Source organism: Chiloscyllium punctatum, chromosome 8 (genome assembly GCF_047496795.1).
Source record: "Chiloscyllium punctatum isolate Juve2018m chromosome 8, sChiPun1.3, whole genome shotgun sequence".
Taxonomy (NCBI): Eukaryota; Metazoa; Chordata; class Chondrichthyes; order Orectolobiformes; family Hemiscylliidae; genus Chiloscyllium; species Chiloscyllium punctatum.
Window position 1 is genome coordinate 7,833,347 of NC_092746.1, and position 26,487 is coordinate 7,859,833.

At 41.0% G+C, this 26,487-nt stretch overlaps 1 protein-coding gene across 2 annotated transcripts in view; it reads left to right on the forward strand.

Annotated features, from left to right (window-relative positions):
- Positions 1-26,487, forward strand: part of dnah5 (dynein, axonemal, heavy chain 5) — a 352,727-nt gene that overhangs the window by 258,104 nt on the left and 68,136 nt on the right. For both annotated transcript variants that reach the window (XM_072575131.1, XM_072575132.1), the window contains 5 exons: positions 833-1,009; positions 2,029-2,232; positions 7,254-7,433; positions 10,171-10,308; positions 24,230-24,365. In XM_072575131.1, the coding sequence (XP_072431232.1) occupies positions 833-1,009; positions 2,029-2,232; positions 7,254-7,433; positions 10,171-10,308; positions 24,230-24,365 (835 nt within the window). The remainder of the gene's footprint in view (positions 1-832; positions 1,010-2,028; positions 2,233-7,253; positions 7,434-10,170; positions 10,309-24,229; positions 24,366-26,487) is intronic.

Below are 26,487 nucleotides of genomic sequence, written 5' to 3' on the forward strand. Positions count from 1 at the left end.
TTTCATAATTCTGAAGAGCTCTGCCACATTTTCTTCTAACCACCCGTGTAGAAATTTAACAGATCTGTTTTCAAATCTCTCCATTGACCTTTTCTTTAAGTAGGAAGACAAACATAACTTTGCAAAAAATGGAGAGAACAGGAAATCTATTCATTGGGTATACTGTACAATATCTCTACATAAACCATTGGAAACTGCCCCCGGTTGTATTCATATAGTTTGCACTTAACTCTGAGTAAAGTCCTGCTATTTATTCATGGGGTCTTGATCTTTGAAAACCTCTTATAGTAATTTTCACAAATGGCTAACAGCTCAGCCTTCTCATGTGCAGTTCACCTTTTCTACTCAGGAAATGGGTTTACTTTTAGTTTTGCTTGTATTAAAACCATGGGTAAATGAAAATTAGACTCAATGTGCAAACTGATATGTGGTAAATTTTGCATAGATAAGTGCATTTGTGATAGGTGGACACACAAATGGCAGGGCTTGGCTATTTTATATTTTATTTAAATTAAGTAGACTGACTCAAATCTGGCTGAAACAAATTTGGTAAAAATTGAGGTCTCACCAAACTGATTGAAACCAAATCACTTTGTGTCATTTTCTGTTCGCCAACTGCTTTTGTTTAAAAACTAATCTTTGTAAATTAGATTCATGTGTGTTGTATTCAAAGATAAACTTTGAATTGATTTTACTCTGCTTTTACGATTATGTATGATTTCTGACATTGATGTAGGTGCCGTGGTCAGGCGACTTATAAAACTTTGATTGTATTTTACGTGCAAAAGTACACGTGACAATAAATTTCTATTCTATTCTATTCTTTTTTCAGGTTTTAAAAGAAGTGACTGTAAAAGCTCAAGCTTCTGAGAAAGTAAAGGTGGATGTTCAAAAGGTGAAGGACAAAGCTCAGGCCATTGTAGACAGTATATCTGCAGACAAGGCCATTGCAGAAGAGAAACTGGAAGCTGCAAAACCTGCCCTAGAGGAAGCTGAAGCAGCTCTGCAGGTAAGTAAAGATCACCTGCTGCTGCTGTGTTTGATATTCAGAATATTCTTTTAAGGCAGACATTTGTTCAACTGTTGAGTTGTTCTTTGTTATCAGAAGCACTCATGTTCAAAGAGCATTTCATCTGTAAGTGCCACAATAAGTGTGAGGCCCTGCGAGCTGGATCCTGAAGCAGCAAGTAGCTCATGGGAAGATTTTAATTTATCCCACTGAATGTGTGAAAATAGTGACCACCCATCACTGGCCTTCCATGGTTTTCCACTAATTTCCAGAGAGCCTCAGAACATTCTCAGCAGCAGGATGGGGTTTGTAGTTTTACTGGTGATCTTGAATGTTGGGACTAGGTGATACACTGAGTTAGCAGACATATGAATTCAATAAAATCAACACCTATGAGGTAATAGTGGTTGAAAGATTTACTTTGGTAAATATCAATAATTGCATAATGTCAGTTGTACTGAAAATACTGCAGAGATTTTTCATCTTTTTGTTCTAAACATTTTTTTGCAGACAAAGCTCTTTTACCAAGGCCACTGTAGTCAGAGATTGGAAGTCTAGGAGTATTAGGATATTTTGGAAACATAGGTCATATGAGAATAGCCTGCTTTCGTACAAAGACACAAATGTAATGAATTTATGTTCATCATAAAGTTGAAACATTAGCAAGATAATCTGCATAGCATTAACCAATCTGAAAAAATGACTTTGGAAGATTAGAATATAATTGATGACACCAACAAAAATGTGCATCATTGTCAGATAACTGAGAGATTCTGCATAATCTAGATTTACTGTCTGCAGACAATCATTATGCAAATTCTCTGGGCAATATTTATATATGATTAGCTTCGATTTCTATAAAATGAATTTTGTGACAGACTTGGAATCGAGCAAAATGTCAGATAGAACTTGTATTATTCATAGAGCTTAAGCAAGTGTGTTAGGTAAAATTGATGTCTCTCCTTTTCTTACAATTGTGCTTTGTTTTATTTATTTTTTTCTTGTAATTTTTACCTCAGACCATTAAACCAGCTGATATTGCCACTGTCCGTACACTGGGTAGACCACCTCACCTGATCATGCGAATCATGGACTGTGTGCTGTTGCTATTCCAACGGAAAGTAAACTCTGTGAAAATAGATGCTGAGAGAAGCTGCATCATACCTTCTTGGCAAGAGTCCCTAAAGCTCATGACAGCAGGAAACTTCCTACAGAACCTCCAGGTAGCCAACCTATTTAGAGGCATAAACAGTTGGATCTTTTTACCTTGGATTTTTCTTTCTTTTCAGCAGTCAGTATTATTTTCACATTACGAACCTGATTGTTGGATTGCTCATTTGGATGATAGCTCTTTACAAGACAAAATCAATTAAGACTCTGCTTTGGCTCCTCTTTAATGGGGTGGAAGCGGGGAGAGGTAGGAGGAATCTTGGAACCATTTTATCAGAGGAAGGATTCATAACAAAATGAGGAGCCCAAAGGCAGGTTCTTAATTGATTTGCTCTGATTAAAACAGCTGGCTGGAGTTTCAGCCCTTTTCCAGAGAGGATCTGGTTATGGTCCTATACTGGTATATTACTTATCCATGGAAAGAATTGGCTGAAGAAGTCAATAGGAGCAGTGTGGACCCTCTAACCCAGAGGCAGCTCGCAAGAGAACTTAGGTCCACTGAAGAGCACAGCAGGTGAATGGAGTGAAACTTTAGTGTCAAACCCCATGCACTGACTATTCTCCTGCACCGCGTTGCTCAGGTTAGTGCAGCATGCAGTACCACTATCATTTCAGGCACCTCATCCAAGTACAGTACACTCTCTCCGTCTCTGTCTCTCTGTCTGTCTCTCTCTCTCTCCGTCTCTCTCTTTCTGTCTGTCTCTCTCTCCGTCTCTCTCTTTCTGTCTCTCTCTCTCTCTCTCTCTCTGTCTCTCTCATACACACCCTGAGCCAATTGGTGTCTTCCACAACATTTCAGTCACCATGAACAAATGTCCTTTACCAATCTGGACAGAAACCAAACTGAACACTCCTAATGACATGTGTAATAACTCAGAAAGCTTGACTGGAAAGAAACATTGTTTATTTCTGAACACCAAAATAGAGCTCCAACCCCAGCCCGCTCTGCAGACCCATCCCTGGGTCTACTTTATAGATATTTTCCTAATCAAAATGGAGTTGGAGGTGGGAAATAAAGCACGGTGCCCAGCTCTCTCTAAAGTCATCGAGAGCACTGATAGACACCAGGTGCTCCATGTCCAAGGGCACCCAGGCACAAACATAACCACCAAGCAGTTTAGCTTTATCATTTTTTTTCCTATGGCATGTCTCCTCTACAAAGCATTTTTTAAAACTTTAATTCCCTAAACATCCTGTTTAGAATTGCTATTACACATTTCTGATGCAGGTAAGACTTGAACCCAGGCTTTCTCGTGCAGGGGTAATGACGCAACCACTGTGTCACGAGAGGACCTGGGTCTGTGCTATAAAAAGGACTCAGGTGGTGAGTTCCAGCTGGGCAGGCCATTGGCTGTAACCAAGGGAAGAATCCATACTCAGCTCTGTGAGGAGATTAATTCACAATTCCCTAGTTTAGGGGTAATCAAAGCATGATTGCACAACTTGGCGTGAATCACTGATGGGAGATTGTGGAGGCAGAGACAGGCAACTTGGTCTCCCATTGTCAGGCACTCTGTTGAACACTGGCAACACATACTTGCCTGGTTCACTGGCAATGTAGTTTCACATGGAGGAGGAAAACATCAGCAGTGACCCGAGAGCCTGTGCCTCCTGATGCACTGGTTTTTGGGGATTGATTTTCTTTCCACCTGTACCTCAGTACCCCTCCCCTCTGCTTTGTCAAGGGGTATGTGGCTGGGGAAAAGTATGCTGATTCTGCCGTTTGAAGTGTAGTTGGTGTGTGTTGTAGTAGAAAGCCCCTTAACTTGGAGAGATAGGTGATGGGAGGAGTAGCTGTATAAGCCGTTCCTGTGCCTCAGTGGTAGAAGAGTACTTTCCTAGGCAGTGTCACATTTGACCCTTCTGCAGCTCTCAGTACAACTGATCAGAGACTTCACAGCATGTCAGTTCTACCAAGGTACTCTCACCCAATGTACTCTGAACGCGTCCTGACTACCAGGTGAGACACGTAATATGAGACTGCCTGTACTATCAGAAAAGAGGGATTCCCTTAGGGAAATCTATGGAATTGCCTCCCTCATGATGTCAGTTACTTTCTCCCGTCAGCTATGGTTGGAGAATGAGGGTGAAGGGGATGGGAAACACTCCACCAAATATTCCCTGGAGAAACAGTCAGAGGTGGAAAGACACCAGCAAACCAGCATGACTCATTCTTCCTCATTTTCCCTTCAGCCCCCAGCTACAAAGGCTTCTTCAAAATTTGTTGCCCAACCAACAAATCTGTCTTTCTTGTATGGATAAAACACTATTTGGTTTATTTCTTGTGTTTTGTCTGTAAAAGTATTAATTATGTATAATGGCTGTGATTATCTGAACATTCACTGTTATCAGAAAATTACTCAAAATGCCAATTATGAATTCAAAGTTAAATATGTTTTCGTCCTGGCAATAACTAAAGCCTTTTACTTTGCCTGCTTGGCTTATTGGAGTGCGTAGGAGTTTGCAAACATTCTCCTCCTGTTTTCAGAACCACACAGTTGTTCCAATAGCATTTGACAAAGGCCATTTGGTCCATTGCATTGGCACCGACTCTGGGCATGTGGGCACGATGCCATTCATTGGCATTTTCTCCATAAGTACGCATTTACTTCTATTTATATAATCATCCGATACGCTATTGAATGCCTCAATGTAAGCTGCCTCCAACAGACATCAAGGCAGTACATTCTAGATACCAAATACTTGCTGTGTGAAAGATTTTTATAAACTTAAGTTTGTTTCTTTTGCAAAACACTTTAAAATTGTAACCTCTGGTCTTGATCTGTTTAGGAGCAGGAACGGTTTCTTCCTATTTACTATCTTCATAGCTGAAGTTTACCACCCCAGAATTATTTTTGTGAACCACTCTCCTATGCATTCACACCCTTCCTAAAGCCTGCCTCCCAGTACAATACACCGTACTCTCGCTGAAGACTAATGGGTGGTCTGTCTAAGTTCAGCATAACCTCGCTGTGCTTGTTCTATGTCCCAGTTAATGAAGCTTGGTATACTGTATGCTTTAGGCAGTACGGTGGCTCAGTGGTTAGCACTGCTACCTCACAACACCAGGGTCCCAGGTTTGATTCCAGCCTCGGGCGACTGACTGTGTGGAGTTTGCACATTCTCCCTGTGTCTATGTGGGTTTTCTCCGGGTGCTCCGGTTTCCTCCTACAATCCAAAGATGTGCAGGTCAGGTGAATTGGCCATGCTAAATTGCCCGTAGTGTTAGGTGAATGAGTCAGAGGGAAATGGGTCTGGGTGGGTTACTCGTCAGAGGGTTGGTGTGGACTTGTTGGGCCTAAAGGCCTGTTTCCACACTGTAGGGAATCTAAAATGTTCCCTTTACTTGTCCATCCACATTTAAGCATATGTACATTGTGCTCCTACACCCCCTCCAGAATAGAACCTTTTGTTTTATACTGTCTCTCCATGTTTTTGTACAAAATGTATGAAATAAGGAGGAATTTTTTCTTTCAGAAAGTTGAGTCTTCGGATCTCCTTTCCATAGAGAGCCGTGGAAACAGAATTATTGTGTATATTTGTCGGGAAGAGAGAGGTTCTTGATCAGCAGGGGAGTCAAAGGTTACCAGAAAAGGGCAGGGGAGTGGACACAAGGAGTATCAGATCAGCTGTGATCCTATTGAATAGTGATGCAGACTTGAATGTCTGGCCTACTCCTGTTTCTATTTCTTAAGGTCTTGTGGTCTGAAAATGCACACCACTCTGGTGCTATTCTCGGTTACAGTGTTACCTGCCTCTCCCAGTGTCTTGTGCACTTCAGTGTTACTCACTGCTATTCTTTTCAGGTCCACACACTCCTGCTGAGTTAAATGAATCCCTCCAAAAGTAACTCAGTTCCTGTTCTGTTTAGCTGCAATCGGTCTGATTTGTACAGTTCCAACTCCCCCAGAGTCTGTCCCACTGTCCCGCAATCCCTCCCTCCTGCACTAACTTTCTAGCCATGAATGAGTCTGTCATATCTTCCTGTTTCTGTACTAACTTGAACATGGTGTTGTGAGTAATCCGGAGATTAGTACTTTTGAGGTCCAGCTTGCTTCTTTTTAGCCTACCTCCCTAAATTGCAGAACCACATCCTTTCTCCTGTCTAAGTCATTGGCAGCGCTGGTTCTGACTGTTTTTCTTCTATGACATTCTTGGCCCTTGGCCTTGGTGGTAATATATCATCCTGGAATTAACATCAACCGCTACAAATACGCCTGTTTGTTCCCTAACTAAAGAGTCCCTTACCACACGTCTCTCACTCCTCTTTCTTTCCTCCTGTATCACTGGACCACCCGTGATACCACAGGCATTGCCCTTGCTGTCGTCTGAGGAACCATCAGCCGTGCCAGAATGGAAAACTGGTTAGGAAGCAGAACCTTTGGGGACCACTTCACTGTCTGTCCATTTCTCTTGTACTGCCTGCTGATACCTTATTTCCCATCTGCCCGCTTGCCCCTAACTTGTGGTTTGATCACCTCTTCATCCATTCTTCTTTTAAGCAATTTCCTATTGGCTACGTTTTTCTTTGTGTGAGTGGACAGGGGAAACTGAGCTACAGTTATTACCAAAGCCACTCCTGATATTCTGATCTTTGGTTCAGTAAGAAATGTATTCTTCTTCTCTTCCATTTCTCCTGTGCTCCAATCTCTTATCATGTTCTGCATAAGTACACTCCATGCTACACTGCATCTGATACATTAGAGTTAAAGCAATTGGCTCCAAGCATCAGTGGAAGGACTAAGATTTCATTACTGTCCCTGCAGAAAATGTAGTTATAATCCAATAAAATAATTGGATTATATTTGTGTCTTTGTGTACATTTAAGCTTGTCATTTAGTTTATTGTAGTAGCAGCTATTAACTATATATTTTTAAAAAATATACTAGGACTAAAATTGCACTGAACATTCTAATAGAATAGCAAGACAAATGGATCATATTTCCAAGCAGGAAGAAGTCAGACTTTTAATTTGCATTTAGATTATAGTTGTATAAAAGGTCACAAATATATTTGAGACTACATTTGAATTTTTTCCACATAAATGTTTAATCATGTTCTTTTATCATCCTAGCAATTTCCCAAAGACACAATTAATGAAGAAGTTGTTGATTTGCTTCAGCCCTACTTTGAAATGACTGACTACAATATTGAAACAGCCAAGAGAGTCTGTGGCAATGTAGCAGGAATCTGCTCCTGGACTAAGGCTATGGCTTCCTTTTTCTCCATTAACAAAGAAGTTTTACCACTAAAGGTATTTCAAGTTGAAAGTGTTGAATGTTAAGGTGATAGCATTTAATCGTTCCCACCAAAAACTACATTTTATAGTGGGAGAATTGGTGAGAGGGCAACATTTTGATCGATATGTACTTTGTAGCATAAATAAGAGAACATGTAGAAAAAGCTTATGACTTTCATTTATCTTTCTCGCCATTAAATCATTTCCAATTGCAGTGTCCATTGTATATATGCCAGTAGGCAACCTCAATAATTTGAATTTGAGTTCAATGACAAAAGAAGTCCCAAGGCACTTCCGAGACAGATGTGGGACTGAACGCCGAGGTCAGTGATGACAGACCTGTCTGGAGATAATTTTTGATGAGCTTTTCATAAATTGAGAGAGAGGAGAAAAGATAGATAAATGTATGGAAAAGGTTGTAGAGATCAGGCTTAAGACTTCTAAAAGCTTTATAATTCATTTTGGAGTATTGGAGTGGGGGAGATTGGGGAATAATTAAAGGGCTAATATCAGAAGTGTGGGATTATTACAGGTGATTACAGTGCCAGAAGAACTTGTGGAAGAAAGATTGCACAGCATGACAAGAATTTTAAGTATTTTGGAGGACAGGATACTAATGACATGCACAGAGTGTAAATCTGATAGTCAAATTAGGCATATTATAAGAAATAGAACAAATTGAAGTTTATGTAAAGCAGAGGGTGCAAGAGTAGGAAGGAAAGAGCTGAATTAGTTGATTGTAGCATAGACTCCCTACAATATAGAAGCAGACCATTCAGCCCATCGAGTCCATGCTGACCCTCCAAACATAATTCCACCCAGTGTTGAGAAAGCATGGCACTGGAAAAGGCACAGCAGGTCAGGCAACATCTGAGGAGCAACAGAGTCGATGTTTCAGGCATAACCCTTCTTCAGGACTGGAAATAAATGGGGGGTGGAGCTAGGAGTAAGGTGGTAATAGGTGGGTGAAGGTAAGAGGTGATGGTGATAGGTCAGTGGGAAGTGTGGAGTGGATAATTAGGAAGGAAGATGGACAGGTAGATCAGGTGAGGAAGGCAGAGCTGAGTCAGGGGGTTGGATTTGGGATGGGGTGGGGGGGGGAGGGGAATTTTGGAAACTGGTGAATTCAATGTTCGTGCGGTGTGGTTGTAGGCTCTTGAAGCAGACGATGAGGTGTTCCTCCTTGGGTTTACAGGTGGCCTTGTATAAGTGGTGGAGGAGGCCCAGAATGGACATGTCCTTCGGGGAATAGGAGGGGGAGTTGAAGTGGATGTCCACAGGAAGGTGGAGCTGCATGAGCTCCAGAATGGATATGTCCTCCGGGGAGTAGGAGGGGGAGTTGAAGTAGATGGCTGTAGGAGGTGGGGTTGATTGGTGCGTACTGACCAGAGATGTTCCCTGAGCCATTCTGCAAGCTTGCGCTTAAAGCTACAAATTTGGCAGAGATGTACTTGTATATTCTCCAACCTCATTTATTGCATCCAGTGCTCCCGATGCGGTCTCCTCTACATCGGAGAGATCAAGCGCAAACTCATGGAAAGGTTCAGGGAACATCTCTGGTCAGTACGCACCAATCAACCCCACTTATTACAGCCATCCACTTCAACTCCCCCTCCTACTCCCCGGAGGACATATCCATTCTGGAGCTCCTGCACTGCCTACACAAGGCCACCCGCAAATTAGAGGAGGAACACCTCATTTTCTGCCTCGGAAGCCTACAACCACACGGCATGAACATTGAAATCATCAGTTTCCAAATCTCCCCTCCCCCCACCCATCCCAGATCCAACCATCTGATTCAGCTCTGCCCTCTTGACCTGACCTACCTGTCCAATTTCCTTCCCACCTATCCACTCCACACTCCCCACTAACCTATCACCATCACCTCTTACCTTCACCCACTTATCCCACCTACCTTTCGCCTAGCCCAATGCCCCCATTGATTTCTCAGCCCTCCTTCCCTGTCCAGTTCTGAAGAAGGGGTATGCTCGAAACGTTGACTCTCTTGCTCCTCAGTTGCTGCCTGACCTGCTGTGCCTTTTCCAGCACCACACTTTATCGACTCTGACTCTCCAGCATTTGCAGTCCTCACTTTTTCCTAGCATCCTGCCCAAAGCCACTCCCCCCTCCCCCCTATCCCTGTAACCCTGTTAGAGGGGGCATTTAGCATGGCCAATTCACCTAACTTGCATCTCTTTGGACTGTGGGAGAATACCTGAGCACCCAGAGGAAACCCAAGCAAACGTGGAGAGAATGTGCAAACACCACACAGTCACTCGAGAGTGGAATTGAACGTGGATCCCTGGTGCTGTGAGCCACTGTGCCGCTCCTAGCAGGATCAAAAACATGTAGGATTGGAGATGGATGATATTGCAAAGGTATTGTGAGTGATGTGAGTGATCTAATTGAAGGATAAGGTATGTATTTTAAAACTCAGCTTTGAACTGTACAATATGACACGGTTATGAACAGTCTGGCTAGCTTGAGAATATGGCCTGACAGGGAATGGAGAACAGAGGCTTTGGCAGAAGCCAACATTAATGTGTGCTCTTAAATTGTAGGATTTGACATCAGGCAAGAAAGAAAGAAGTCATGCATCATAGTGAAGTGGAAATATTTGATGGTGTCATAAAACAATGAAAGTTATTGCCTTAACTGTAGGCAATAGATATAGAATCTTTATAGGAAAGAGAAGTCAACAGCTTATAATGATTTGAAATCATAACTAAGAATGCATACATATTTATTTTAGGCTAATTTGGCAATCCAAGAAAATCGTCTGGCTATAGCCATGTTAGATCTTCAGAAGGCACAAGCAGAATTAGATGCTAAACAAACCGAACTGGATATTGTACAGGCAGCCTATGACAAGGCCATGGCAGAGAAACAAGTGAGTATTAAATAATTAGAGTCATTGTTTATTGTTTGCAAAATGTATGCAATAGTTTGGGTGAGAGAAACAATATCTTACCCTTGCTTTTGTGTAGAAAATTTCTAACAATAATGCCATGATGTGGAAATTATTTTTGGGGGGACACTGACTACTGGCTTGGAATGCAGAGTGATGCCGGCAGCGTGGGTTTAATTCATGTTCCGGCTGAAATTACCATAAAAGACTCTTTTTTTTTCTCTCAGCTTCTCCACTCTCTGAGCTGTGATGACCCTCAGGGTAAACCACCACAAGTCTTCTCTCTCTAATGAGAGAACAGCCCTTTGATCTGTTTGGTCTGTTGCGAGTTCATGACTCACATGGGCATCAGCTGTTACAGGCATCAATTCCACATTATTTAATAATTCTTTCAGATATTTTAAATATCCTAATGTGGTTTTATAGATAAATTTTGCAACTTTCTCTGAGGTGATAATTCATCAAAAGGAGTCTGCTATACCTGACAAGCAAATAAATCCAGCCCCTTTATTATGTGGTTTGACTCTTAATATCAACTGATATGTTCCAGCACTCATTCTAGTAAACAGCTTCTCTAAAGATCAGTATTAATAAATAAGAATGAATTGATTCATTGGAAGCAACCCAACTATTGTACAAAGTATTCCAGCCCATATGGTGATTTCCAATTTGTGAAGCTGTTCCACAATATAGCAAAGATCTTATATAGTGCCATGGCCAGTGGACGTGAGTAGAAATTCCCCCAATAAAATGTTCTCTTCTATATTATTGTGTTTAAATTCTATTCTGTTTAAAAATGGATAACCTTGTTGGACTATTGATGTGGTTGAGGCTGACCACACGATCCATTCCGAAAGGCTTTTGAACACCCTGCATATTATAAACGTTTCAGCCGAGCAAAAGTCTTATAGACCGGCCATTTGCTTCCAGTTAGATCTGGAGATAAAGGAAAACATACAGACTCATTATTGCTAAACTGGGTGCTGGTGCTTTCACAGTTATCTCATCAACTTGCAAGGAAACTCTGATACAAGAGGTAAGGCTACACTTTAAACTTAATGACCTTGCAAATAGCCTATTGAAGTGTGCCGTCAGCACATGAAACGTCTGCCTTTATCACTAAAATCAGAGCTTGTTGGATTGTTTAAGCTCTGAGATTCAAAGTCAGTTTTTGTCTTAACCTCATGAGAGGAGCAGCTCCAGGCTTTAGTAGCTTGAAGGCCTGCTTTTCATTTCTTACTCTGTCAAAGGTCTCCAGAAAGAATCTGTCTTCACCGATGAAACTGGATACATTCTCTGAATACAGAGATAATTGCTGTATTTTTGACTACTATCTGTCTGCATCCCATCTCCCAGGAATGTTACAAGATCAGCGACTGACAGATTCCCAGTTGATCCTTGACTTCACAGAATCCTTGCTGTGCAGAAGCAGGCCATTTGATTCACCAAGCCTGAACCGACCCTCCAAAGAGCTTCCCACCCAGACCCACCCCATACCCGTAACCCGGCATTCCCATTGGCTAATCCACCTCATTTACACATCCCTGGACACTATGGGCAGTTTAGCCTGGCCAATCCAGCTAACCTGCACATCATTGGACTATGGGAGGAAGCCCACACAGACATAGGAAGAATGTGCAAACTCCACACAGACAGACGTCCGAGGGCGGAATTGAAGCTAGGTCCCTAGCACTGTGTGGCAGCAGTGCTGACCACTGAGCCACCCATGTCAATGACTTACTGGATTCAAAATCACTTAAATTATTACTAACCACTTTGCGTTTTTTCCAGAAGTTCATAAGTTGTGACATCTATCCTTCCCTTTTTATCTCGTTCTACCTTGTATGGTTATATGTGAGTGAAGTAGAGTCATAGACACATACAGCATGAAATCGGACCCTTCGGTCCAACTCGTCCATGCTGACCAAGTTCCTAAACTAACTAGTCCCACCTGTCTGCATTTGGCCCATATTCTTTTCTTATTCATGTACTTATGTCAATATCTTTTAAACATTGTAATTGTATCTGTATCCACCACTTCCTCTGGGAGTTCATTCCACACACTTAACCACACTCTGTATAAAAAAACGTTGCCCTCATGTTCTTTTTAAAACTTTCTCTTCTCACCTTAGGAATATGCACCTGAGTTTTGAACTTCCCCACCCTAGGGAAAAGAGCCTTGCTATTTACCTTATCTATGCCCTCATAATTTTATAAACCTCTATAAAGTCAACGCTCAATCTCCTACATTCTAGTGAAAAAAAATCCCAGCCTATTTTTATAACTCAAACCGTCTATTCCCGGCAACATCCTGGTAAGTCATTTCTCTCACATCTCGTAATATCCTGCCTATTGCAGGATGACCAGAACTGCACCAGTACTCCAAAAGAGGCCTCACCAATATCCTGTATAACCTCAACGTGATGCCCAACTCCTATACTCAATGCTGTGAGCAATGAAGGCAAGTCTGCTAACTGCCTTTTTACCCACCCTGTCTATCTGTGACACAAATTTCAAAGAATTATGTACCTGAACCCCTAGGTCTCTGGTCAACAACAATTCCCCACACTTTGAATGTTTTGTGAATAGAGCCCACATTTGCTTTCATCTTAAAGGATTTTGCTGCAGATTTATTTCTAAGATTTGAAACTAAAAAATAAACAGGATTTATACAGTGCAGTGGCCAATTCATTAAGTGATTGGATTAAAAATTAAAGCTTTAGATCAAATAATACATCACTGCCTTGGGCTTAAGAGGGGGAGAAAACCAATCATAATTTAATTTTGATTCCATTCCGCTTTCATCTATGAAATTGTGCTGACATTGCTTCTAAGTCCATGTAATCTTATGGTTAAAGGCAACCATCAAAGATCTCATCTGCTGATAAGCACACACTCAACAAAACACATCTGTACTGATCACAGTTGAACATTACTTGTCTGACAGTTAGGAAGGTTATAATGTTTTGGGATAGCGATTTTTCAGAAGCGGGGAAGGAAGAAGAGTTCCTCAAGAATTTATATTAGGATCCCTGCTCTTCATTATAACCTAAACATTGGTGTACAGGGTAAAATTAGAAAAATTGTAGATATCATTAAACTTGGAAATAATTTGGATTCAGAAGATGATTATGTTGAACATCTAACAGGATGTTGGTGAAATGAATTGACAAGTCTTTAATTTAATGTAAAATGAAGATGTTGATATGATCTATGATTTGATTGTTTTAGCTTAAAAGTGTCAAAAGATCGTTTTACTGGAATGAAGGTGCAAGGTGGACGTATTTGGAGACATTGGCTGCAGAATATTTGCCAACAATGGATAGACTGAGTCTCCAAAGTCACATCAGTCAATAGTTTTGCTTTAAACTATCTATTTTTCCAATATAGAAGAAAATTTGTAGAGAGAGAGATAGAGAAAGAGAGAGAGATCAGCTATAAGCAACAAGAACTAGCCATTTGGATTTAGAACTGGCTGAAAGATAGAAGACAGAGGGTGGTGGTGGAGGGTTGTTTTTCAGACTGGAGGCCTGTGACCAGTGGACTGCCACAAGGATCGGTGCTGGGTCCTCTACTTTTCATCAAATATGTAAATGCTTTGGATGGGAGCATAAGAGTATAGTTAGTAAGTTTGCAGATGACACCAAAATTGGGGGTGTAGTGGACAGTGAAGAAGGTTACCTCAGATTACAATGGGATTATGATCATTTGGGCCAATGGGCTGAGAAGTGACAGATGGAGTTTAATTTAGACAAATGCAAAGTGCTGCATTTTGGGAAAGCAAACCTTAGCAGGACTTATACACTTGAAAGTAGAGTCACAGGTAGATAGGGTAGAGAAGAAGGCATTTGGTATGCTTTCCCTTATTGGTCAGAGCATTGAGTATCAGAATTGGGAGGTCATGTTGCGGCTATGCAGGATGTTGGTTAGGCCACTGTTGGAATATTGCATGCATTTCTGGATTTGAGCTGCAGGAAAAGGTTGAATAGGCTGGGACTGTTTTCCCTGGCATGTCGGAGGCTGAGGGGTGACCTTATAGAGGTTTATAATATCGTGAAGGGCATGAATAGGATAAATCAAAAAAGTCTTTTCCCTGGGTTGGGGGACTCCAGAACTAGAGGGCATTGGTTTAAGGTGAGAGGGGAAAGATATAAAAGGGACCTAAGGGGGCAACTTTTTCACGCAGAAGATGGTACATGTATGGAATGAGCTGCCAGAGGAAGTGCTGGAGGCTAGTACAACTGCAATATTTAAAAGGCATCTGGATGGGTATATCAACATGAAGGGTTTGGAGAGATTAGGTGGGACTAGGTTAAGTTGGGATATCTGGCTAGCATGGATGAGAATGTAGGGAAATAGATGGTGATAACTTGAAAAATGTCCAAATTACAGAGCAGCAAGTGCTGGATGTCTTGAAACGCATAAAAGTGGATAAATCCCCAGGACCTAATCGAGCGTACCCGAGAACTCTGTGGGAAGCTAGGGGAGTGATTGCTGGGCCGCTTGCTAAGATAGTTGTATCCTTGATAGTCACAGGTGAGGTGCCAAAAGACTGGAGGTTGGCTAATGTGGTGCCAGTATTTAAGAAGGGTGGTAAGGACAAGCCAGGGAACCATAGACCAGTGAGCCTGACATTGGTGGTGGGCAAGTTCTTGGAGGGAATGCTTAGGGACAGGATGTTCAAGTAACTGGAAAGGCAAGGACTGATTAGGGATAGTCAACATGGCTTTGCACATGGGAAATCATGGCTCACGAACTTAATTGAGTATTTTGCAGAACTAACAAAGAGGATTGATGAGGGCAAAACGTGATCTATATGGACTTCAATAAGGCATTCAACAAGGTTCCCCATGGGAGACTGTTTAGCAAGGTAGATCTCATGGAATACAGGGAGAACTAGCCATTTGAATACAGAACTGGCTTAAAGATAGAAGACAGAGGGTGGTGGTGGAGGGTTGTTTTTCAGACTGGAGGCCTGTGACCAGTGGAGTGCTACAAGGGTCAGTGCTATGTCCACTACTTTTCGTCATTTATATAAATGATTTGGATGTGAGCATAAGAGGCATAGTTAGTAAGTTTGCTGATGACACCAAAATTGGAGGTGTAGTGGATAGAGAAGAAGGTTACCTCAGGTTACAACAGGATCTTGATCAGATGAGCCAATGTGCTGGGGAGTGGCCGATGGACTTTAATTTAGATAAAAGTGAGGTGCTGCATTTTGGGAAAGCAAATCTTAGCAGGACTTGTACACTTAATGGTAAGGTCCTAGAGAGTGTTGCTGAACAAAGAGACCTTGGAGTGCAGGTTCATAGCTCCTTGAAAGTGGAGTCGCAGGTAGATAGGATAGAAGAAGGCATTTTGTATGCTTTCCTTTTTTTGATCAGAGTATTGAGTACCACAGGAGTTGGGAGGTCATGTTGCGGCTGTACAGAACATTGGTTAGGCCACTGTTGGAATATTGCGTGCAATTCTGGTCTCCTTCCTATCGGAAAGATGTTGTGAAACTTGAAAGGGTTCAGAAAGGATTTCCAAGGATGTTGCCAGGGTTGGAGGATTTGAGCTATAGGGAGAGGCTGAACAGGCTGGAGCTGTTTTCCCTAGAGTGTCGGAGGCTGGGGGGTGACCTTATAGATGTTTATGATATCATGAGGGACAGGGAGAAGATAAATAGACAAAGTCTCTTCCCTTAGGTGGGGGAGTGGAGAACTTGAGAGCATAGGTTTAAGGTGAGAGGGGAAAGATATAAACGAGACCTGAGGGGCAACTTTTTCACGCAGAGGGTGGTACGTGTATGGAATGAGCTGCCAAAGGAAGTGGTGGAGGCTGGTACAATTGCAACATTTAAAAGGTATCTGGATAGGTATATATGAATAGCAAGGGTTTGGAGGGATATGGGCCGGGTGTTGGCAGGTGGGATTAGATTGGGTTGGGATATTCGATCGCCATGGATGGGTTAGACCGAAGGGTCTGTTTCCGTGCTGTACATCTCTAAGACTCTATGACTCTAAGACACTGTGGTTCACCGTACAGAAATCCAGGCGGGAACTCATACTCAGATTGAAAAGGCTAAATTCACGAGGAGTTAAAATGAGATTGGACGATTCATTTAACTTTTGCTAGAAAAATAATCTTTGGGGAGAAAACCTCACTGTGAGAGACTGTGTTCTAGGATTAAAAGTCCCTGAAAAGGGAAAAGAGATGTAAATCTTCAGAAGCTATTCTTGGAATAGTTCAGAGAGAATTGAATGTCTATGTAAAATGTAAAGTAAATTCGTGCCAAAAGAAAATTACTACTGATTATTTTTGGGGATATACAGTATCAGTTGCCACCAAAGATAATGTTCGGTCAATAGTGCTTCAAGTCTTTTGTTCCACTAAAGTGTTGAAAACAAAATCATGTTGTGACATCCTTTCTCAGCGATGAATTGGAAGCTCAGATTTTTCTTCAGGTTCCATGGCGACCATACAAAATTGAGTGGTCTTGAAGGTTTCAAATCTACAGGCTGAGACAGGTACATTGGGTTTGGTCAGAACTTAAACGGACAAGATTTCACTTTGACATTTGTTGTACTTATTGAAAAGTTGAAATGGCTTTTCTATTGCTAGAACATTTCTTGAAAGAAAGATCTTGCCTTTAACTGCCTTGCAACAATTAAAAATGTGTTAATTTGAAGACTAGCATAGAAATTTGAAATATATTTCCAAATAGATGGTCATACATTGAGAAATATTGGAGGTATTGGCTCAATAGAGTTATTGAGACATACAGCATGGAAATTGACCCTTTGGTCCAACCAGTCCATGCCGAACATAATCCCAAACTAAACTAGTCCCACCTGCCTGCCTCCGGCCTATGTCCCTCCAAATATTTCCTATTCATGGATCTATCCAAATGTCTTTTAAATGTTGTAATTGTACCCGCATACACCACTTTCTCAGGAAGTTCATTCCACACGCAAACCACCTTCGGTGTAAAACATTTGCGCTTTATGTCGTTTTAAAATCACTCTCCTCTCACCTTAAAGATGTGCCTTCTGGTCTTGAAAGCCCCCATCTTAGAGAAAAGACAACGACCATCAACTCTATCGATAACACTCATTATTTTATAAACTATCAGATCGCCTTTCAATCTCCTATGCACCAGTGAAAAACATCTCAGCTTATCCAGCCTTTCCTTACAACTCCATCCTTCCATATCCGGCAACATCCTGATAAATCTCTTCTGAACTGTCTCCAACTTAATTATATCCTTCCCAAAACTGGGCAACCAGAACTGCACACAATATTCCAGAAGAGGCCTCATCAATGTCCTGTACAACCTCAACATGACTTCCCACTCCTATACTCAAAGGATTGAGCAATGAAGGCAAGCATGCCAAATGTCTTTTTAACCATCTTGTTCATATGTGAAGCCAAGTTCAAAGAATTATGTACCTGCACCCCTAGGTTCCTATGTTCAAAACACTTCCCAAGGCCCTACCATTAATTGTATAAGCCCCACCCTTGTTTTTTGTACCAAAGTGCAATACCTCACATTTATCCAGATTGAACTCCATCTGCCATTTTTCAGCCCATTTACCCATTTGATTAAGATCTGCATGTAACCTTAGAAAACCTTCACGGTTTACAATGCCACCAATTTTGGTGTCATCCACAAACTTCCTAAACATGCCTTCCATATTCTCATCAAAGTCATTTGTATAAATGACAACCTTGAAAAAGATAATCTGGATAAAATCTGGATTGAACTGTCTCGGATTAAATTACAAATGAAACAATATGATTTGGAAAAAGAGGACAAAGCAGTGGTGAGTTCAAGGAAGAAGAGAAATGGAAAGAAAACTTGAACTCAAAAGAGAGGTAAGTGGAAAAACAATGGGAAATGAAAGTGTGGAGACTTGAATTTTTAAACGGGAAACATACTGAAAAGAGGGTAAAAAACAGTTTTGAAGAAGAAATGAAAAAGAATGAATTGCAAATTCAGAAGATTTTGATTACATGAATAAAAAGCAGTAAGCAGGCTTGACAATGGGTCAGATTGAAATCCTAGATTAGAATTGGCAAGAAATGTTTGCCTAATGCCTGAATTCAGTGAGGAAGGAGTAGCAATGAATTTGTACTGTTTGAGAAAATTGCCATAAAGTTACTATAGCTAAAATTAATTTTGATGGTATTACTAGACTGTTTTGATGGGAAGAGTATTGGAGATTTGTTTAATCTTTTCTCATGGAAGTCTACAAACTATGATACAATTAAGGCTGTTGTATTGACTGTGTTTGAGTTAGTCCCAGAAGCTTACAGACAAAGGTTTAGCAATCCAAAGAAACCGACTTTTATGAAATTTGCTCAGAAAAATGGTGTTTTATTTGGTGGTGCTGAGCTATGAAACTGCATTGGTATTTTGAAAATCTTAGAAAGGTGTTGTTAATGAGGGAATTTAAAAATAATATTTCTTCGGGGATCAGGCCCCACCTAGAAAGCTTTTAAATAAGGGCAACACTTTTTTGGCTGATATTTATCAATAGTTCCACAAAATCAAGTTTGACAGCAAACTTTTGTTTGCAAGCACCCAGAGATATAGGTGTGTTAAGCAGATCAGTAATGAACAGGACGCTAATTATGCTGAGGGAGAAACAGAAATGAAAAGACAAATGTTGCTCAGAATATCGAGAGAGACAGTGTCAGAGATAAATATAATTCAAGGAGACTAATGATACAATTAATTATGATACGAAGATAGGTGGAGTTGTGGACAGTGAGGAGGGCATTTGTCGTTTGCAAAGGGACTTAGATATGATGCAGAGCTGGGCTGAGGAGTGGCAGATGGAGTTCAACCCTGTCAAGTGTGAGGTTGTCCATTTTGGAAGAACAAATAAGAATGCGGAATACAGGGTTAATGGTAGGGTTCTTAGTCAGGTGGAGGAACAGAGGGATCTTGGGGTCTATGTACATAGATCTTTGAAAGTTGCCACTCAGGTGGATAGAGTTTGTAAGAAGGCCTATGGTGCATTAGCGTTCATTAGCAGAGGGATTGAATTCAAGAGTCGTGAAGTGATGTTGCAGCTGTACAGGACTTTGGTTAGGCCACATTTGGAGTACTGTGTGCAGTTCTGGTCGCCTCACTTTAGGAAAGATGTGGAAGCTTTGGAGAGGGTGCAGAGAAGATTTACCAGGATGTTGCCTGGAATGGAGAATAGGTCGTACGAGGATAGGTTGAGAGTTCTCGGCCTTTTGTCGTTGGAACGGCGAAGGATGAGGGGTGACTTGATAGAGGTTTATAAGATGATATGGGGAATAGATAGAGTAGACAGTCAGAAACTTTTTCCCCGGGTACAACAGAGTGTTACAAGGGGACATAAATTTAAGGTGAAGGGTGGAAGGTATAGGGGAGATGTCAGGGGTAGGTTCTTTACCCAGAGAGTGGTGGGGGCATGGAATGCGCTGCCCGTGGGAGTGCTAGAGTCAGAATCATTGGCGACCTTTAAGCGGAATTTGGATAGGTACATGGATGGGTGCTTAATCTAGGATAGAAGTTCGGCACAACATCGTGGGCCGAAGGGCCTGTTCTGTGCTGTATTGTTCTATGTTCTATGTTCTATAATGTTCCTTTTGACATTAGACTCGGCATGTAAAAGCACAAAATTGGCTGTTGAAAACTAAGTATGTAGCGTTGATGTGAGCCTCCAGTGCTTCTCCAAAAGATGCCATCCTAGTGAGTAAAGCTTGTGACAAACTAATACCATCTAATGCATTCATTTACTATGGATGCAGAGCGGAAAGTGAGTGTACTATTTGAGAGTAAAGAAACTCAATTTTTGTCTGATAGAGGGACCAATAGTGGCTAGACTGGCAGTCTCCAAAGTCTCAGAAAAATGTTGACAATACTGGGCTGTAAACAGTTGTACCTTAAACTCATCATTTATTCGTCAACTTAAAATTATGCTTCAAAAATAGTGAATTAGCATTTTTGTTTGGATACAAGGCTCATGTTATTCACATTGCAATGAAGATCGGGTTTAAAATGAGAAGTGTTTCTAAGATAGCACTAAAACTCTGAGACAAGTTACTCTATCAGGAGCCAGAGAAAAGAGAGCACCATAGACAGCAAGACACAATGGTGAACTACTCAGGAATACAGATGGAAGCTCACAATTGATTTGAAAATACCGCAAGAGTTAAAATGAGTCTAAAAAAAGAAATTTTGGCAGAAAAAAACTGTAAGAGATAGTTCAGAGATGTAAAGTTCTTTGGCTGACATGGAAAATAACATCAGTAAACTCCTGGGATCTATGAATCACCTTAGACAGATTCTGGAAATATTGAATTTCTGCTTCTAGGTTTGTATAAAATAAGTCTATGCAAATAGTGGAAAGGCAATGTTCTGTGTTGTGGTTTAAAGTATCAGCCATGTTTATGATCTTGGTAAGGAATTGTAAGTTTTTTTGAAAATCTGAAAACCCAGATATTTACCCAAGTAATGAAGCCATAAGGTTCACTGTTTAAAAACAATACTCTGCAAAAATCAAAGAACATGAATACTAGTAATTACATGAGATCTTAAGTAGTTCCATTAAAAATATTAAAAGTACAATGAACACAGTTACTTGTCATCCAAGCTAAATTTCTCAACTCAAGTTTCCTTGTGCACCTGTTCGACTTAAGCTCACAAGACTTTAAGTCACATATTTATCAAAAAGTGGAACATTAACCAATTGGTCAGGGTTCTGTTCCAAAGATATTTATAAGGGTTGAGATTCTTCCATTTACTTTTGACAAGATTATCCCTTCAAATTTCCTTGAAGAGACTCCAATTCAGCTAGGTGCCATTCGCACCCTTGAGCCTGAATTCTTCTAGTTCTAATGTGCTTTACCTCTGGAGCCTTGCATCAAAGCCATGCACCACTCTCTGTCTGCTCAACAAACACTTTAAGATATGCCGACAAAACACATTAGATCTCATGGGGAAATTCTAAGTGACTCTGACTTAGCTGAAAACCAAATTAAGGTTCAGTTCTAGGTTTCTCGGGACCCTGGCTGAACATTTCTTTCGTGCAGAATTCAATGAAATTTTCTGTACTCCTAAAATGTTTAAAAGCTTTAATAACTGAGGGACTCTAACAGTGAGTTGACTTAAGGGATAGCCAAGCTGAAAAGAGAGAGCTCTTTCTGATCAACAATTCTGAGCTTAAAGGTTATCTGACTGAAAATGGAAACTAATGTAAGTAAGCTTCTGGGATCCGTGAATCACCTTAGACAGGTTCTGGAAATTTTGAATGTCTGCTTCTAGGTCAGTATAAAATATATTTGTGAAGTGTGTCTGAAGACTCCAGAGTTAAAGAACTTTAGAACCATGAGAATTTTTCATGAGGTGACTATGCTTTGGAGCGCAAGTGATGTCTATGCAACCTCAAATTTACATAAAATGGGCCTTGGACAACACAAAGACATTAAACATGTGGAACTAACAAATGCTTGGCAAACCTGATAACAAATCTAAGCCCAGGAGGAAACTGCATACATGGATCAAAAAGGAAATCAAGAAGAAATGGGCTGTATTAACTACCTAGCCCATGCCTATGCGATCCATTATATCCGAGCCTAACCCCATTTTACCATGCGCTGCTCCCAGAATAACTTGCCATTACCAGATATCCTGGTATTAACTGGCATCCCTTGCATCTGTGCCATTTTTAAAAGGTGATTTGGCACCCTGATAAGCACAATCAGTTTAAAGCTAATTTCCTGACATTTATCCCGAACATGGCAGAGAAGAGGAAATCACCTGCCTTTGTAGGAAGATTCCTGGATGTCCTGCTGAACGGGGTGGTACACAGGCTGGAAGTACCATCAGTGCAGATTACAACACCAGATCATGCCAGCCTTGTCCGTGCCACCTAGGTTAAAGCTCTCTCAGCTGTCTGTAGATTTGCCCAAAGAAGGAAGAAGGTCAATCTTCTCCACTCTGCCAGTGTAAGTGCCACCCATTTTCTCCCTGATAGCACTTGCTCAATTCATCCTGCTACTGTACCCACCTCCCACCATGCCTCTGAGTCTATCACTGTACCCAACTCCCACCAAGCCTCATGGTCTATCACTGTACCAGTCTCCTATCAGGCCTCATAGTCTACCACTGTATCCACCTCCCACCAAACCTCATGGTCTATCACTGTACCCACCTCCCACCAAGCCTCATAGTCTATCATTGTACCCACCTCCCACCAAGTCTTCACCTTCTGTCACTCTCTCCCATCCACCACTACCCCTGATAACACTAACCCTGCATGCTCTCTATGCTGCCCATTCACTCATTCAGGCAACCACTCACCTACGCTAAAAGTTTCAGTTGTTGTTACCAACTTTCATCTCCCTTAATTCCTACCTGTCTTTCATTCAAGGAGGAAAACAGTCGTTGATAGAGGAGGAAATGTTAAGACAGGTGGTGGGTTTCCTGATTTCAACTTCTCGTCACAACTGCCCCATGTGGCTGAATTACCTTTTTCAACCCTTTGAACTGGTATTGGAGGCTGCCGTTGACTTATGGTACTGGGATGCCATGACAGAAGTCTATCCACCAGAGCTGACTGAGATCTACTGACAATCACTACAAGCTTCCTGTCTTGTGCCTGTACCAAAAGGCAAGGCAATACAGCAGTACTATGAGCCTGGCATTTCTGGCTGAGAAGGCAAACCTCACAAAAGCAAGGCAACTATTGCAGCCATGTTATGAATATCTAAATAAGCATAGAGTGTGTGGGCTGTAAGAGAAATGCAGCACATTCCAGACTGTGAATGCATAATGTCCTTGGGTAGCATTGCAATAACAGTTGTCAGTGCAACACTGAAGTGCAGAAACGTCCTGTATGTGGATGGTAGATGTAGAGTGAGAGTTCCTAGAGGCTGGCCTGTATTAGATCCGTGGATGTGGGATACATGTGACCACCATTCATGGAAAGTGCTCTAAGTCATTGGTGTCCAGCATGGAGAGACTGTGGAGCGAACTGCGAGCTGAATTTGTCAGATACTTGCTTTGGTTTCCTTGTAAGAATTTTTGATGTCCAGCTTATTTGGCACATTTGGTATGATGGGAAGCTAAATATTAATGAGGTAAATTTGTCCTTTTACCAGATATGTAAAAAGTAATAGTCCCTCTTAGTTGGCAACTTGTTGCTGCTTAGTGAGAAACTTGCCATGCTGCTTGTGAAATGCATAAAGGATAAAGCAAGATGCTCTCTATGTTGAGGTTGGCCTCAATGGATTTCTTGTCTAATTCTGCCACAAATCTCACCCTGGTCCACATTGCTCAGACCCCTATGAGGTTCCACCCCTAGTACCTAAAGAGACCATATCACAACATAGAGTGTTTTTATTTCCCTTTTATTAACCGTACACAAATTTAGTTCTAGTCTTGTGTTAAAGTCGTCTGTCTTCCTTTCAGCAGATGACTGGAAACTTAAATTTCTTTTTAAACATTATTAACCTCTGTGGAGACAGTGATACTTGGATGAAGCTCTGAAGAATGCCAGAGTGCAGAATATACTCTGCTTTAGGGACTTCTATGTCTACTAGTCAGAATGTCTCAGATTTCATTTGACTTTAACTTTACAACCATCGCTTTCACATATTTTATCTGTACGATCATGTCATTAGTAGGAGAGACCACAGTCTTTACAAACACATATATCTCAAACTTGTAATGGCAAAGTTCCCAGTTTGTCAGAATTATTTAGATGAACTCTGAACATTGGGCTTCTGATATGGTGCCTACTTCATACAACCCGAAACAGCAACGATTGCTCATGGCATAATGTTTTTAGGAGATTATTTGGTGTTTGGTAGTATTATGAAGCTGAGGTTATTCATGCTTGTTAGTGTGACGTACAATTGAAACATTTCTTCTTGTCAGGCATTGTTGGAGGATGCCGGACGTTGCCGACACAAGATGCAGACTGCTTCCACTCTGATCAGTGGGCTGGCAGGTGAAAAAGAACGATGGACTAAACAAAGTAAAGAGTTCTCAGCACAGACCAAACGCCTTGTCGGTAAGAACTCACTTCACTGACCACTGAATTATGTTTTGTACTCATACAGTGTTTTCTTGCTACCTTCTGGAAAATAGGTATGTCACATGTAAAAGCACAGTGCTTCACTCTCTCTACTGCATTTCTTGACAGAACCTTGAAAAGAAATTACTTGCATATTGCTGAGAAAATATACATTTGGTAAAAGTTTTTGTCTTACAGTCAGGACAATTTGCAAGAAGACCAATTTAGGGAAAAATCAAGATTTATACGTTATTAAAAGGGATTGCTGTTTAGTTGGCATGTGGACCCTAGTACAGGTGTTGCCATGGATAATACATGGTTATTGATGAATGATCGGTAATACTCGGGCCTTGTTTAAATTTTAAACTCAGCAGGTTTAAAACAGACAAAAACAAACTTTTCATCATCATTGAATGGTGCATTATCCATTGTAAAACCTGTACCAATTAGACTTCAGTTGCCAATCAATTAGTACTCACCTCCCTTATAATATAAAGTATTTTGCCTTTTACTTTGGTATTTTTATGACTTGTCCAGATGAGTGCAAAATGGAAAGCTTGGAAACATGTATTTTTTTCAACAATTCTCAAGATCAGCATTACCAAACAACTTAGGGAAAAATTGCTTGAATAATATAATTCATAATATTGTAAAATCAATAACATGAATATTAATATCTTGCTGGAGAAATATTAATTGGATTGGAATCATTAAAATTGGGCACACTAGATAATGGACACTGCAAAATTAATCAATATGGTGTACTAAACTGGCACTGCAATTGACAAAATTAAACAACAAAGCAGCATTCTTTAATCAATGCACAATGGATTTTATTTCAACAGCAGCTTTATCATAAGTTTTGAATATAATTTAAGGTCAGCACACTGTAATAAGCTTAATGGTTCATTCTCACTGCAGGCTTAGTGCTCATTCAGCTTTGCATTGGAGCTAAGATCTATAAATATAAATCAAGCATGAAGAACTGAATTGTATTGAGAACAAAGTGAAGTGAGACTTTTGTTTTCTAGAGAGTCTCTAGCTTCAACCCAGTATCAACTCAGGCTGTTATTCCAGAATAAGGCTGCATTTACACAGTGTATGCTGTGCAGATATGAATCAAGAAGCAGTTTGCAAAAATGATTTGTATAGTAATTTGGGTGGGTCTGGAGTGTGGGCGAGTGATGGCTGTGGGGGAGAATAATGATGGGAATGCCTTTGATTTACCTGGCCTGAGTTATCTTTATGGTCTGGAGGCTGCTCAGCAACAGTTGACTCTTGAACTGGGAGAAAGGAGGGTAAGGAAGGAAAGAGGAGTCGTTCCATTGTTGATGTCCTGCAACTGCTTCAGATCTTAAATATCATGCTGAGTACCCTGGCTGGGATTGGTTGTGGGTGAGGGCAGAGTCATATTGAAGAAACCTGACACTTTTGTCTTCTCTACTCTGTGGTAGCCCATGAGCCCTCGCTGCTCGTTGGATGCTGCCCGAACTGCTGTGCTCTTCCGGCACCACTAATCCAGAATTTGGATTCCAGCATCTGCAGTTATTGTTTTTACCTCCCTGACAAACCTGTCTGGCATGTAAAGACCTCTGACATAAGCTCTAGCACCAGCCTTTTAAGTGTTACCTCTGATTGGGCACTCTGTCTACTGATTATAGACACAGAAAACTAAGATGCGAGGCTTAAGAATGAGCCCTTTCTTCTCTCCACCAGTCCTAAATTGAACCGTTTCAGTGGTGCATCATATACATTACTTTGGGGCAACTCAAGATATTCCAGAGCTGGGGTATTAAGTAATTGCTTTTATTCCCTCTTCACTGAACTGGAAATCCAATTCACAAAGTGCATCTGTCGGGGTGTACTGTACATACTCATAACAAAATGGCCCATGTCTGCTCACACAAAATGGCTGCCAAACAAACAGAGGCAGCCTGCCTGAGAATTAACACACACGATAGCTGATAGGGGATAAATAAGACTAATAGTCTGTTCCAGCCTTTAATTAAAGAAAATGGCAACATGTTTGAATAAAGTTACATCAAGACCATGAGTAACCCATTCCAGACAGTGCTGGTAAGGGCATGTCTCTAAAATAGGAGAAAGTGAGGACTGCAGA